This window comes from Dermacentor silvarum, chromosome 6 (genome assembly GCF_013339745.2).
Source record: "Dermacentor silvarum isolate Dsil-2018 chromosome 6, BIME_Dsil_1.4, whole genome shotgun sequence".
In the NCBI taxonomy this organism is placed as follows: Eukaryota; Metazoa; Arthropoda; class Arachnida; order Ixodida; family Ixodidae; genus Dermacentor; species Dermacentor silvarum.
Genome location: NC_051159.1, coordinates 129,797,361 through 129,812,601, shown reverse-complemented (window position 1 = coordinate 129,812,601; position 15,241 = coordinate 129,797,361). Strand labels below are relative to the sequence as shown.

General features: G+C 42.5%; 1 protein-coding gene across 25 annotated transcripts in view; it reads right to left on the bottom strand.

Moving 5' to 3' along the window:
• Positions 1 to 2,235: 2,235 nt before the first annotated feature.
• LOC119455988 (inositol hexakisphosphate and diphosphoinositol-pentakisphosphate kinase) overlaps positions 2,236 to 15,241 on the bottom strand; it is a 69,009-nt gene continuing 56,003 nt past the window's right edge. For 14 of the 25 annotated variants that reach the window (XM_037717551.2, XM_049669481.1, XM_037717548.2 and 11 more), the window contains 9 exons: positions 14,630 to 14,767; positions 12,733 to 12,871; positions 11,856 to 11,921; positions 10,937 to 11,047; positions 6,365 to 6,460; positions 6,212 to 6,268; positions 4,999 to 5,088; positions 3,359 to 3,562; positions 2,236 to 2,666 (listed from right to left, as the gene is read on the bottom strand). In XM_037717551.2, coding sequence (XP_037573479.1) covers positions 2,440 to 2,666; positions 3,359 to 3,562; positions 4,999 to 5,088; positions 6,212 to 6,268; positions 6,365 to 6,460; positions 10,937 to 11,047; positions 11,856 to 11,921; positions 12,733 to 12,871; positions 14,630 to 14,767 — 1,128 coding nt within the window. In that variant the 3' untranslated portion in view covers positions 2,236 to 2,439. Of the gene's footprint in view, positions 2,667 to 3,358; positions 3,563 to 4,998; positions 5,089 to 6,211; positions 6,302 to 6,363; positions 6,466 to 10,936; positions 11,048 to 11,855; positions 11,922 to 12,732; positions 12,872 to 14,629; positions 14,768 to 15,241 lie in introns of those variants that run through there. The other 11 variants (XM_037717553.2, XM_037717563.2, XM_037717559.2 and 8 more) reach the window with 11 other exon arrangements.

Below are 15,241 nucleotides of genomic sequence, written 5' to 3'. Positions count from 1 at the left end.
CAATAACAGTGGCTTTACTGGTGTCGCAGGAGTGAAATTTACTAATACAGCTCAAATAATTATTCTTTTTAGTGTCCCTTTAAGGCATACTTTAGCACAGCAGGCTTAGTGGTACTGCACCACCAATGTGATGCCATCTTTTCCATCATTGTACTTTTCTGTGCAGTGGGAGCCGCGGGCGCTCTGGTGGTTGCACCTGCCGCGCTTGCTGCGGTTGGTTTCGGCGCCGCCGGTGTGACTGTCGGCTCAATGGCTGCTGCAGCACAGGCCACGATGGGTGGGTTCGTGGCCAAGGGTAGCGTCTTCGCTCTTTGCCAAAGCTGGGGTGCAGCAGGCATTCCCATCGTCGCAAAGGGGGCTGTTGCCACAGCCGGAGCACTTCTTGGCTACAACGTAGTCGACTGAACTGCCTTTGCTAGCAGACAACTGTTTGTCTAAGGTGCAATAAAACAATTAAAAAATCTAACCCTTTCTTCTTATTATTTTTTTGTGATAAAGTTGCCTGTATAGCCTCTTCAGTCACCGTGAATACATTTGTAATGCAAAACTTAGTCATTTCTGTCAAGTGGTGGCTCTTGGACACTGACATTGGTCTTAGCATACATCGAACCAACCAAGGTTTGTACACCATCTTGATATCCTTGAAAATTCATGCGAACCCTTGAACTTAGAAAATGAAATTCAAGGGCTCTTAAAACGCCTTGAAAATAAACATGCTCCTTGAATTCCTTGAAAACTGCGGTTTGGGGAGGGGGGGGGGGGGCAACTTGGAATATTCAAAGAAACTCCGCAAAGGGGCTATTCCATGGACACTGCCCATAGAGAAACAATCCCAGATTATTTTAGAAATGACGAAATACAACGCAATATAAGAGTTGCCATATTGCATAGCATGCTTGCACAAGAGCACATACTTGTACATTAGTTTCGTTTACAGAAAAAAAAATGCAGGAATGATGAAATGGGCAAATTTATAGCATTTCATAAGCCAATTTGCGAAAGCTTCGCTTTGCAGAGATTCCAAATGTGTTGTGCGGATCTGCACAATTCTTGTATTCTGTAATGGGCGGAAGTATATATACGTTTCTGTAAAAGCCCTTTGTACACAGCAGAAGGTGCTGTGCCCTCGGCCGTTTTGTAGGGTGTTCTTTCGAGTTGTGGGCAGAGCGACTGTGATTAGGTGCTTAAAGATAAAGCACTGCACGGGCCCGATTTTTCGGCCTGAGCTGCTTTATGAAGGCTGGGCCTGGACGTTCATTATACTAAACTCGGCGAGGGCGCGGGTGTGCATGACCAGGCCCTGCCTGAAGTAAAGATAAAAGAACACCTTTTCTTACAGGCTGTACCGTATGTGTCAGCCTCACCTTCTCGACGTCTAATCAGCTGCAGTGTATACGCAATAAAAGACTGAAATCTTTGTTTCTCCCACGGGAACATCGGTGATCTGCCCCATTGCCTGTGCTGTTATTTTTCCGCTGGTGCCCATGCATTTACTTTGATAGTACGATTTGGTCCTATGAGGTCATTTAGCATGTGTGTGTATATATATATATATATATATATATATATATATATATATATGAAACAGATGAATTCACGAGCATACAGCATATAAGAAATGCACAAGTAGAAAGAGACATACACCCCTTGTGTTAGCACTAAAATAGTAGTGTCGAGAGTGGTAATAGTGCAATTGCAAAAGCTACCGGGTAACAGGGAAATGGTTTGAAAGCAGTTCTTTGTATAATTCATTTTTCTTGATGCGGAAACAATGTTCATTTTTATGGAAAAGAAAGAAAAAAATTATAACTTCATCTGTTTTCCTATTTTCTGGGCTAAGGTATACTAAGAGGCAGCTCTTTGTATGTGTCACTTCAGCTTGGCGTAGAATGCCTTGCACCATGCAATGCATAACGTTCACGTGTGCTCGAAGGCCCAACTTGGGCACTATAATGAGCGGCCCAGAGTCTGGCTTGGACCTGCGGCTTCTTGCCGGAGTCTGGCCTGGGCCTGTAGCTTCAAGCCCGGGCCCGGCCCGAGCCTGCAGAAAATGCTTTGGATGGGCCGGGCCCGTGCAGTGCCCTACTCGGAAACTTGTTACAATGGCCCTGCCATTAAAAAGGTAGAAGCAACAGCCAGGACACGTTCAGTAGACCTCTGTGCGGGAATTTGGTCGTGAATGAAACTGGCCATACTGGCAAAAAAAAAAAAAAAAAACAATGCAAGACCAGGTACTGCTTCTGTACAGCTATTTATTCATCAAACTGAATGGAACAATCAAATAAGGGGAAGGGTGCTTTCAGTGGGTTGAGGAAGCACTTATGGTACATTATAGCAATCCCCCACTTACAAAAAATAGGACTTTTTTTTTTTTCCCCTTGATTATTTACAGGGCCATGTCAACCACTGTATGGTGAGAGAAAGAGGGAAGGATGGGACTCAGAGACTGTTGTTGTAGTATCGTGGGTCGTGCGGTGAAGGTGGCGTGCTGTAGCTATTTCTGCTAGTCGTGCCCGACGACTCAGCTGCGCTGGACTCGTTCTCATTCATCTGGCGCAGTTTCGTCCAGATGTCCAGGGTCGACGACGTTGGTGTCGATGGTCCACTGCTAGACACGAACGATGGTGGCCCACTCCATATCATACCTGGAAACACCCCAGGATCCCCTGAAACTTGCTTTCATATAGCAGCTTGCACACCCTCCTGGTTTCAAACTTCACTTGTAATTATTGCCCAAGGGAGAACAAAGGCTGGCAACAAAGCAGTGCAAGACGATGCAGAGACAAGCAATGTGAAAATGTCCCGCACTAATCAGCAAGTAAAAAGCCGCCGAACGTATGTTTACCTGTGATATAAATGAATTTCTGTTTCATACCTGGCAGGCGACGCTGTAGACGTTATGCAAGTAGTGCGGTCACATAAGTTTCTGTGCATTTCACCATGCAGTCATTTTTAGGTTACATCGTAAGATTGCATCAAACCACGTATTTGCACAAGTGTGCTTCCAGTATGCAAAGTACTATCAGAGAAGAACCATTAAAGGACTGGTACTACGCTTTGGTTACGACTGCAAAGCAGTGCGATTTGGCCACTGGTCACAGAAACGTTACTTGCCACTCTGCTTGTTCAATGGTAAATAGGTTGAGATCGACAAATACTTCCAAGGAATAATTACGTCATATCTTGCTATATAAAAACGTGAGACTTCATGTTAAATTACATGACGTACAACCTATCTATCTATATCTTTCATACATATAGTAACTTGGAGCAGAGTATAGGTATGCTTAATTAACACTTGTATCAAGCTACCATCAACTTATACTTGCACTATCTACACAAGGAGAAAAATGCTTACTGCTTGAAGGTGATGCAACAGGGAGGGCTGAGAACTGGCTGTTGCTATATGCAGATCCGGAAATGGGCACCTTGGGAACAGAGCTCAGGAGCAGCCTGTATGTTGCACTAGTCACCTTGCCCAGAAACTGGTCCAACTGATGCAGGGACAGCGCATTGTGCAGTGTTTCCAAGGGCCGGATTGATGGCACGCTCACTATGCCATCTGCGACGCGCGTGCAATTCACACCACATTACCAATGGTGCCTGTTAAATGTTACCGATTAAAAAGCATATTGAAGAACATTTTTAACATTGATGGATGTTGTGAGCGTCACTTATGAAACAAAATGGTGGCAGTGCCACCAAGCTTGCTCTTTTTACCTTTTACTGCACCTTGTTTCGGCTTTATATCTGTGGTACATGGCAGCAAGCAGTTCAAGAATTAAATAGTTTTATACAACAAGCTAAACAAAAATGCTACATAACGTTCCCTTAGCAGTGTGTTTTCCCGACCTTTGCACCACCAATATTCTAGTTGCCTCTAATCTACTCTGCAGATTAAACCAGGCTGCGCTTAAAACACAGGGCCCTGGGGAAGCTAACATTATTCACATTTACCTATGTAATGATAACACAACATTCCAAAACAAACTCTATGGCTTCTGCACTGCTTCCATAAGTTTCGTATGAATCATCTTTACTGGCCTCTTCAACCCTACAATCTTCAGCAATTCAGCTTTAAGAGAAGCAAAGGACAATGCTATCTTTCGCTGCTAGGTGATTCTATGGTGCACACACACACTGCAAACGTGCAACTTTTTGGGTCAGTTTGCAAATAAAAAAATATATTTGTTGTAAAGGCATGCATGGTGCTACATAAATGTGTTAACTTGCTGCTGCTGCTGACAGCACTAAAAAACCTTTTATATATAGCACCTTCAAGATGGCAGTGTGCATGAAGCCAAGCAAAAATAGTCAATTAAAAGCAGGAGTTTCAAAAATGGTTTGCACAGATGTTGACAGTTCTGTAGATATCCCCTTTGACATTCCATGAGCATCTAAATCAATGCGTGCCGCCTCCCTTACCCCCTACCCATATCTGCCAAGTTTGGAGAAACCATGTCCGGGAGATTTTCTGACGTGGGGAGGGCAGTAAGAAATACAATCCACTTACCTGTCCTGCTCTTTGTAGTGATGCATGTGCTCTTAATATTTCAGCATAACAAACCTCTTGTAACCATCACTACGTAATGGTGTTTGTGGATCAATGCTTATTCCACTTATCTCAAGGGGGCTAATGTGGGCTGCACGAAGGCTGCCTGTTCAAGACTCCTGACCTGTGTGCTGACATAAGTTACAAGTAGTAAACGAATCTCAAGGTTAAATACTGGTGTTTTGCCATTGAAGTGGGCAAACGAGCTGCAACCTCTGTCAGATTATTAATATAAGAGTGGCAGCTCATGTGGAACGCATGTTTTTGCTGTACACACACTGCCAATGCCACCAAGCCAAAGCTAACATTACATCCAAAACTTTAGTTCACAATTCTCCTTGCGGATTGCAAATAATGTACCACAAGACAAAACCAACTCGGAAACACTGCCAAATTTCACCATGTTTGCATTTTGACACTCGACGGTTATGTGACAATGTCCTCACCAGCAACAGCAGTGGGAAAAAGATTTTTCAAGTCTGGAGCGCTGGAAGAACCACTGATCACTGCCGTACTAAACAGGCTCCCAGATGAACCTAGAATGAGTTGAGACAAGAATTTTTTCCAGAATTTCATGTAAATGGTTTGGGCAATGGGAGACAGCACATGGCAAGAAAACATTTGTCAGCTGTGGCAATTAGATAAGTATTCATGCAACATGTGAAGTGTGCCGTACTGAAATACTTCTATCTAATGCATGCATTGGAGTAGATAGGAGCAGAGAGAGCAAGCGAGAGAGGAAAGGCAGGGAGGTTAACCAGAAGTGAGTTTCCAATTTGCTACTACACTGGGGTGATAGGTGAAAAAAACAATTGTGTATTTCGTATTTTAATGCAACTGCAGGACAAAGGCCATGGGTATCGAATTACCTAGGTCCTGTAGTGTCTCCAAACGTAACTTCATATATCTCAATCTTCCTCCGCCACACCTAACAGCCTTTACTTTCGCATTGCTCCCGTACTGTTACAATAATAGACCGCCGTTTAACTTTGCTTTACATATCCTGTCCCCAATTCCACTTCCTTCTCAAAATCTCAACTACAGTGTCAAGCAACCACATTTGATCTATGATCCCTATTTCCATCTTCCTTTTTTTAACTTATGCTGATCATTTTCTTTCCCATCAGTAATTCCACCATTCTCTGCTTTCTTTCAAGTTTTTCCGTTATCTTCCAAGTTTATGAGCCATATACTATAGCACTGGCATAAGACAGTTTTAAAGGATACCGATAAGCTATCATGACTTAAGGAGGACTGCCAAATAAGTTGACACCAATTTTTATTCTTTTGTGGATTTCTTTGTGATGATCTAGGTCCTGGTACCCAATGACTACATAGCCTATCGGCATAAGCCTTTGCCTGCTTCAAGAGGTCGACTACCCATTGTATCACTACAGCGTTCAGTATCAGTGCAACATAAATTTCATGTTCAAGCAGAAGCACAGTGCACACAATTCTTTACATCTTCAAGTGCTGCACATAAAGTGCTGTGACATCAAAGGAACAAAATCTGGCATATTTAGTTTAATAACAAAAGAAAAAGAGGGGTGATGCAAAAAATGAGTGCGCACGCAACCAACTCCACTTAAATGTGGAAGGTTAAAATGTGCCAAGCAAACCATGCAACAAACAAGCAAGATACACCTGGTGATCACTTACCAAAGACCTTAGGGAGGTCAGCAACACTGCAAATCCTCAGATAGGAGCTCAATTGCCCTGGGACAGAATGACGGTGTCTGTGAAAGCCATCTAAAGCATGGAACCAACAACAAAAAGCGCACGGTCTTGGTCAACCAGAAGAACACCACACACCTTTCACCAAGTATCCAGAAACGAAGCAGTGATGAACAGAAGAGGAAAGAAAGCCCTGGACATGCACTAGCGTGTCGTCGTTGCAGAAGAGGCGCTCTAACCTCGAGACCAAAAAGAAAAAGGCAGTCAAGTCTGACAGGCAGCCAATGTAGTGACCAGAAGAAAAGAGAATGACGAAGACAAAAATGCTGGAAGCAATGGATCAACAGACAGAAGGAAGGATGGAAGAAAAGCAATGAGAGCAGCTGCGCATACAAAGCTTATAGGTTGGCCATTCCAGCCAGAGAACACGTGCAATATGAAACAAACATACACATGCAATGTGCAGGAAAAAAGTAGAGAACGAGGGGAAACAATAAGAATGAAGGTGCTGAGTACACAAAAAAGAAAAGGTAACAAGCCAAGCAAACAAACCAGGAAATGAGAATCAATGCAGCAAAACTGGGAAAAAAGTGGCAGTAAGGAAATTTCAGGAGTATGAAGTTTTATCTGGAGTACAGCAGTGGTGTCTGTGGTGCTCTGCTGGGCAGCAAGCCGTGAATGACCAAGCACGCGCTTGTCACGCCATTAAGAAAAATAAAAAAAGGAATAAAGTGCTGCTGCACCGGGCATCAACATATTGAACATCTCATGAGTACCTGAAATGCAACAGCCTCAAGTCAACACATCAGCAACGAGAGATAATACTTTCGAATGTTCAACAATACTGTGAGGTTATTCTTTTATTTTTTGTTATTGTTTAAAGAGACATTAAATACAAACACTAAATGCTAGACAAATGGTTAGGCTAGATAGCTGAATTATGCTACAATTCTCTCGGCATCTACTGAACCTAAGAGGCGACAGGGTCATTGAGAAAAACTTACACGAGGGCCCAACATGGTCTTTTTCACTTGCAAGCTTGATGCTAATGCCATTCTTGCACCATGTCTGGAGTACTGTAGTAGTAGCTAATGTTATGTGTAATTATGCACCTCAATAAACTTAAATTCAAACAGATAAAGACTGATTAGAATGCCCACTTTGTGTAATTGCATGAGTACTACAACATGGAATAGCATGATGTAGTTCTAAGTATATTTTCTGGAACTTGAATTGAGCTATTACAAGGGCAGTCATTTTCATCTTGTTCACATTTAAATTTATGCTGCTGGTATGGTAGAACATGCACGTGGACATATGCAAATGGACATGTGCCAACTGACCCAACAGTTAGCCCTACTGTGACCTTGTCCTACATATGCACAAACTCTGGCACATTAGCAGCACCTACGTTTTGAGAAAATGATGTTTGAAACGAGTTGTCTGTCATCGTTCTGCAATTATGTGAAGCCAGTGAGGCCAGTACTTGCTGTGAGGCCAGTAGTTGATGTTCATCAGCAACACGCAATCCACACGCTGTGTGATCAAAGTTGTGATGGCATCCACAGCACAAGAATGGTTTACGTAGGCTTGCTAAACCATTCCTGCACACTGCGCCATCCATTGCAACTGACTACAGACTAACCCACTTGTAGATCATAACTGACTTGCAGCTGTTTATAGTACACCTTCTACTGCAGACTCTGAACTTCAAATCCCTTTAAAGCGAGGGCAACAATCCTTCATGCCCTCTGAAGTCTTGAGGCTGTAGGGATGCAATAGAAGGGGCACCAGATAGCCGGGAGCCGAGCTCTGCCACAAATTTAGTGTCCCGCATATTTCTGACAAAGGGTGTACAATCATGCAGGAATGAAACATGAACATGAGAAAACAGACACATTTTCTATTCCATATTTAATGGGATAGTGACACCGATGTGCTTCATTCACAGTCACTTAGTCTTGGGGCTCAAGCACATTTGGCAGCCAGTTATGTCGCCGTCACACAGTATCAAAATTTTACCGTATTTACATGATTGTAAGTCGTCTCGAATGTAAGTCGACCTCCCATATCACATGCGTCAGGGAAAAAAAAAGAAAAAAAAAGGCATATGCATGGGTACATTCCATAACAAAAATTTATAAGGAACACATGGCCGGCAGTCAAGTAAAACGTAGAGCTATAAAGAGAAACACATAAGCGACGTCAGCTTTTCCATTAACTATCGATACTCCTCAGAAACACCGGCATTCCGAGAGTCAGTGCCATCGCAATTGGAACAGCGGCCCTTCCATCAACTATCAACAAAACCATTAGTGCTGTGTGCGCTGTAAAGCTTTTTAAAATGTTGAAAAACCCTTCCGAACAAACGTCCAGAATAGCCGAACGCTACGGGTAGAGCTGTAGAGAAAACATAAAATTGTAATTACATTGTAGCGCCCATGCTAACTCGTTTGTCTCCTTTTTATTGGCGGTGCCATGTTTTGGTTTTGACCCCCCACTTCAGATTTTCAAATTTTAAAAGATAGGTCAACTTACAATCATGTAAATACGTTAATTAATCTTGAAATAGGTTGTGGTTGTTGTGGTAGGCGCATCATAGCCACAGTTGCTCTTGAGTCGTAAAATCCTACATAAATAACTAAACTAAATGAAACAGGTGCTCTTACATTATTTCTTCCCAACTGCCTTCCATTTCAGCATGATAGTACATACAATAAAGAAATCTGGTTACAGATAGTGGTGTTGCCCCCATTCTTATGTTCTGGTGTTTTCTGGCATACCAAAGCAGTCATCTTATTCCAGAACACTTAATCTTTCAATTTGCTTTGAGTTCATGTTTGTTTTTGATGCCTCTTTGATGACAGCAACTTTTTACGTAAACAAAGAGCACTAAACTATTGCATTAAAAAGAGAACGAGGTATCAATGCAAGACCGTGCTTCTAATAGCTTCTACAGAAATGACTATCAATGATTTTAACAGAAACAGTTGATGCCACAGAAGCATGCCACACGCATTCTGGTTGCTTTGTGAGTAGAGGCTGTGGAAGATGACATTATCCTAAAAGCACCAAGTGGCTTGCTTCTATATTTCTCACTGTCCCAGGCCCTTTTTTTCTCCTCCTTTTATCCTCGTCACTATTATAGTATTTTCTTGCTATGACTTAATCTAGTCCAACACAATACGACACACTGTGTGGAAACAGTCAGTTTGAACATTTTGGCGTTACGAGCTCAAGGTTAGTAGTCGGTACGACGTTGCACTTGGAATCAAGGAAGTTCTGGTGTAGGGTTTCTGGGTTTCGACTGTGGTGCTGAAGCTGACAACTGACAGGTTCTACAGCCTGAAGAAGTACTGTCGGCTATGAGGGATAAAACTGCGGAGAGCTCTAAGTTAATTTTTACCTCCTGTTTTTTTTTTTTTTTAGCTTAGACCTCACTCTAATTATACACAAACACTTATGCATTGTACCCACAACAAAATGCAGCTGCCACTGCTAGGACTTAAACTCTCAACTTTGTGCTCAGCAAGTGAATGCCATAGGCACAGAGTCACTGGGGCCAATGATGCACAACCCCCGTATCACTGTATTACCTGACAACCACGGTGGACAATGCTTGGCAGTACCAGGCAAGCTTGGTGAGATAAGTGAGACTAAGTGAGAGGTCAGCGAGAGACAGCGAAAAGTGCAAGACTCTACAGGATAACCTACAAGCCTTTCAAGCTTAGAGAAAACAAGGTTTGGCGCAAGTTGGTCTTTGGTAGGCTTGCAATAGGCTTCGAGTAAGCTTTTAGCATTCAGTTACCATTCCTTTTTCACCACGTGGTGTGAATAACCTACATACTTCAGATGATTTAAATAAAAAAACATAAGGGCTGAAGCCAGCATCAAATAAAACTTCCAAATTAGAAATAGAAATAATAGAATCATTGGAAAAGAAGTTTATTATAATGAGAGTCTATAGCATTCAAAAGTACATAGCAAGCTCTACTGTATACTCTAAAGTAGAATCAGCCTAAGAAAGTCATACACAAGGTGCTACTTGCAATGCGGAGAATTTTAAGTATACTACACTTTTCCTTCATGCAAATAGAGAAATGTGTCTAATGTTTGGGAGGAGAAATGAAGTTGATGTTTGTAACACACAACGCATAAATGGCAAAGCAAGTGCAACAGCCATAGCAGCAGCAATAAGCACGCTGGTTAACAGCACAGCCACATTCCAGAAGTAAACGAGGAGTTAATTTGGAGCACTATATCATCATGCAAACATGCATGAACACAATGAGAGACACATAGAATAAATAAAGTCACTGTAATGTTGCTTAAGGGGGGACGCGGCCTTTGAAAACCGAAAAATCGCAAAAAGGCGATTTTTGGAAAATCCCATATTCGGGCAGTATGTCTTATAAACTACCATTTCTGTAAATATCAACGTCTAATTTATGATGCACACATTTTACGCACCGTCCACATCCCCAACACTGAAGAGTAGAGTAAAGCGGCCACTTTCGCACAAAAATTGGCATCACCCAGAACACCAGTTTGTTTAGCACAATCCCATACGAGTAGTAGGAAAGCTCCTTTTTGGACATAGCTTAAAAATATAATTAACTTCGAAATACGTTGATGGCGCATTTGTTAGTGTATGAAATGTTTTAGTGTAAGCAACCAGATAGTGCACAACACATGGCTTGTCTGGCTCACCTTTGTCCACCTTCGGAGGCTCTGCGGTATCGCTGTCCAAACTCCTTGGTCGTTGGCTGTCCGAGTTACATCGCACAATTGGGTATAGCTTCAGATGCTCATCTCCAGGTGCTGTTAATTAGAAGAAGTATGTGCATAGACAATCGGTGTGTCAGTTGCGATGCTTTGTCAGTATCTTACGCAGTTTGAAACTGCACCAAGCCAGCTACATTTTAATCCTACAGCACAAAAACACAGGACAGCTGCATTAAGAGTGGCAACATAAAGATTCTGAGCCCTATTTTCGATGCTACATGTCCATCATCTTTTTCAAAAGTTTCTAGACTACCTTTATCCTGATGAGAGCTACCGCTTGGTTATGTTATGGTAGGTGCTTTGCACACTAAAGCTTTGAAACTATAGACTATGAATACCACTTTTCAGAGCCCTGAACTGCAGATGACACAATGGCCTTATCACATGGTCCATAATAATCATTTAATGCGCTCCAGCAGCTCAAAAACTTCAAACCAAAGCATTGAATTTTCTGTGTCATCAAGTGCCGAAAGCATTTAAAAAGTGGCTCTGCAAAGCTGATGTAATAATACCAGCTTATGCTACAGCAGAAAATCCATGAGCTGCCCCTGCCGATATGCAATATGCCTATATCATTTTGCCAACCTTTGCCAATATTCATCACTAGCACATACAGCCAAAATTTTGTGATTATTGACTTGTCCTTGCATTTGTTGCCAGTATACCAGTATATTTGCAACAAAGAGTTTCTAACTGTTCTATTAAGTAAAAGCTCATTGGTATGTTGCCACCGTTTGGAAAGTACACAATGAGCATTAAAGAACACCACGGCACACTTCGGTTGACACAGAAGCACATGAACACACACACACTACTTTTCCAAAAACAATATCAGACTTTTTACCTTTCATGAGGACAACAGTATGGGTAGCTGCAGGTATGGGTGCGGTGGTGACAGCTTTAGCGTGCGCTACAATGAAATACACACCTACAAGTTGCAACGCAGGTTGCAAAAAAAAAAACAGTACACTAAAAACACAATACAGTCGAACCCTGACATAACGACATAATAAATAAACCGATACACTGAAGTGAACATAAAATTTTGTTTTCGCAGCTTTAATCAAACCACAATTGCAAGGTGTGCGGTTACAGCAAAGGAAATATTTGTTTGCTCGCAGCTCAAGGTATGTATTCTGGTAGCAAAAATTTAAATATTCAGCAAGACCAACTTGAAACGGCACATCTTGAAGATGCATGTGCACTTTGGCCAATGACCTGGCTTAGCTGGCCCGCAGCTGACGAGCCATTGTGCTGATTTCTTGTGATCACACCGATCACACAGTTGCCATATTGACAATGCAAAGTGCATCTGTAATTCAGTATTGTTCACATACCATGTATCAGCATGGCAAGCCACCAACCAGCCATCATTGGCAGAAGACCCTTGCTGGCCAGCGAAGGTGTCATAGTGGCATTTCTCTCACATCGCAATTTTTTTTCCAGCGATATCAGCATGTATGTTTATAACGAATATTGAATTGAATTGAAGATTGATTAAGGTAATTTTGTGTCAAATGCAACATTACAAGGTTTGACTGTACGAAACCTCACACTTAAAGCTTCTCATTAAGTGAGTCTCTGTAATCCCTGATTTAAGCAGGATCTGTTTACTTAAGAGCATCTCTTACATAGCCAGCCAGGCTGTCAATGTGCAAGTCATCAATTTTATATACTATCAGTCTGGCTTGAGGTGGGCACGTAAGTGGATTAACGTTCACCTTCCATGGCCGTGCACTGCAGAACTTTTCCAATTGGTATTGGCTGCGATGAAAGAAACAGGGGCACCAATGAAGCAGAAGTTCTTGATGTAGACGCTGCTTCCTTTGAACTGCCATCATCCAGAATGGTGGGAGATTCCTGTGCAAGGTAATAAAGCAAAATAAGTGATGCTAGAAAGTATAAAGTAAATGCCCTACAGGAATGACAAAAGTGTGGAACATCAACCACATAAACATAACACGTCATACAAGCTTACTTTTAAAATTAAAGTAAGTCGTGGTAACAGTCCGTAAAGCACCCTTGCTGGCGATGATAATGAAGTACAGTATAGACCACTTATAACGTAACCGTTTGTAGTGCAGGGCCGGATATAGTACGGTCTTTTCAGACTCCCGTTAATTTTCCCATAGCACTCCATGTATACGCATACCGCTTACAGTGCAGCCGCGTGAGACGAAATACCGGTTATAATGTGGCTTCCGCGGGAAAATCTCGCCGACAAGGGCGGCAGCGAGCACGCTTCTCAACAAGGTGCGTGCTCTCGGCCGACGTGTGCATTATTCAATGCAATCAAACTCTCATTAATTCGAACTTATTTGGCCGCACATCGGTTAATTCGGACTACTTTCGGAGCTCGAGGAGCGCCGCAAATGTGCGACGCAAAAGAGCAAGAACAGTGCTAGCGTCCAACCGAAACGAAGCGGCGGAGTCCGCATCGCCACGGCCATCAGTTGAAAACGTACGTGAATGACAGCAACGCCGGTACGCTTCGAGTCTATTTGTGTCTTTAAAGCCTGTATTCTTGCTTTTACCGCTGCGCATAACACCGCGTTGGCCGCGGGCTTTCGTAACTGCGTAGTCGTCATCCACGATCGCGTCAATAGCGGCCGCGGTTTTCTCCGCAGCGGTTGCGGCGAACAGTAGTTTCGTTTTTACTCGGTACGCGCGTCGGTCCGCGTGCCAAAAAAACTGCGTAGTCGCCATCGATGATCGCATAGATAGCGACCGCAGTTTCGACTGCAGGTGTTGCAGATCGAGAATGGTTGTTCATTCGTCCAGACTCGGAGCGTGCGTCGGGCGCGTACCTTCAGCACCGCAAAGTCGCCGTTCATAATCGTGTCGATAGTGGTCACGATTTTTTCCGCAGCGGTTACGGCAAACTGTTTCGTTTTGACTCGGTGCAAAGCTGTCGAACTTAAAGAGCAACGGCTACATCGCGATTATGTTTTCGCCAGCTCACTGGCGAAAATGTAATCGCGATGTGTGCGCGATAGTACAAAGCGTGTCTACATGCTTGGTCTACATGTTTTGCATACGTGCAGGGCTTGAAAATCGTTGTTTTGGTTATAGTGCGGTACCGCTTATAGTGCGGATATTCGAGACTCCGGAGACTTACGTTATAAGCGGTCTACACTGTAGTATTGTATCATGAACAACAATTCGATAGATGAGAAGTGGTACTTGTGACTGCAAATGCACTTACTTTATGTGCAAGATACAGCAAACGAAGGTAGAAAGGAAGATCCTGTGATTACTATGTGATGAAGAAATAACTTATCTGATTAAAAGGCTGCTTTATTTAATTAGGCATGCGAAGTGACCTTGAAATCTAAAATTCACAAAATTATAAAATGGTGAACGTGGCCAACCAGCAGTACAACAGTGCAGTACATCACAGTGAACAAGTAAATCTACAAGAATCTCGCAATATGCAAATATTTTTTGATTGCATAACATTCTATGAGACAGAAACAGTTGTTTAACAAAATAGGCTGCACTCTCGAGAAAATTAAGAAACCAGTTGCAATCTATGTCTCCTTGCGATCAGAGTTTGGAAAGAAGAGTTGAATACACCAAACTTCAATAAGAACGACATAATGAAAAGAGGAAACTTACATGATCTGACCACACTTCTTCGTACCTTCCCTCATCATCGAATGTAAGTTCATCTTCTTCCTCTTCAATGCAGCCGTGTTTTTCTCCTGCTTCATGAGACGCTGCTCCGAGTATACCCTTTTCCGACGACTTTTCTTTCTGTAAAAGGATAGAGTACAGAACAAAGACCAGTGTAATCAAGAATGTCAGGCCCAGAATCAGGTTCCAGGGTCCTCATTTCAGGCTTTCAGCTGTAGTGCACAATCTAGGTGGTGATGGAATTTTATCACAACAATGTTTTAAGTTTTAACGTTCTTTAATAAGAGTGATTTTTATCTGTTGTGAACCTCGTGAAGCACTACACTGCAAATTTGTCTCAGTTTATAATAAGCAATACACTATGCAATCACCCCCCCCCCCCACAGCATCTCTTGTGGTCTGCAATGCTGCTTCAGAATGTAAAACACGAAGAACAATAGCTTTACTACGTGCTACAAAAATACCACACAGGAGGAGATCAACGACAGTTGACTAAGAGATATATCTCGAAGGAACAAGCATCTCTTGTTCAACCATAGTTGATCAATTCAAGTTTCCAACTTCCTGTCAACCTCTGTCTTACGCAAAAGGTAA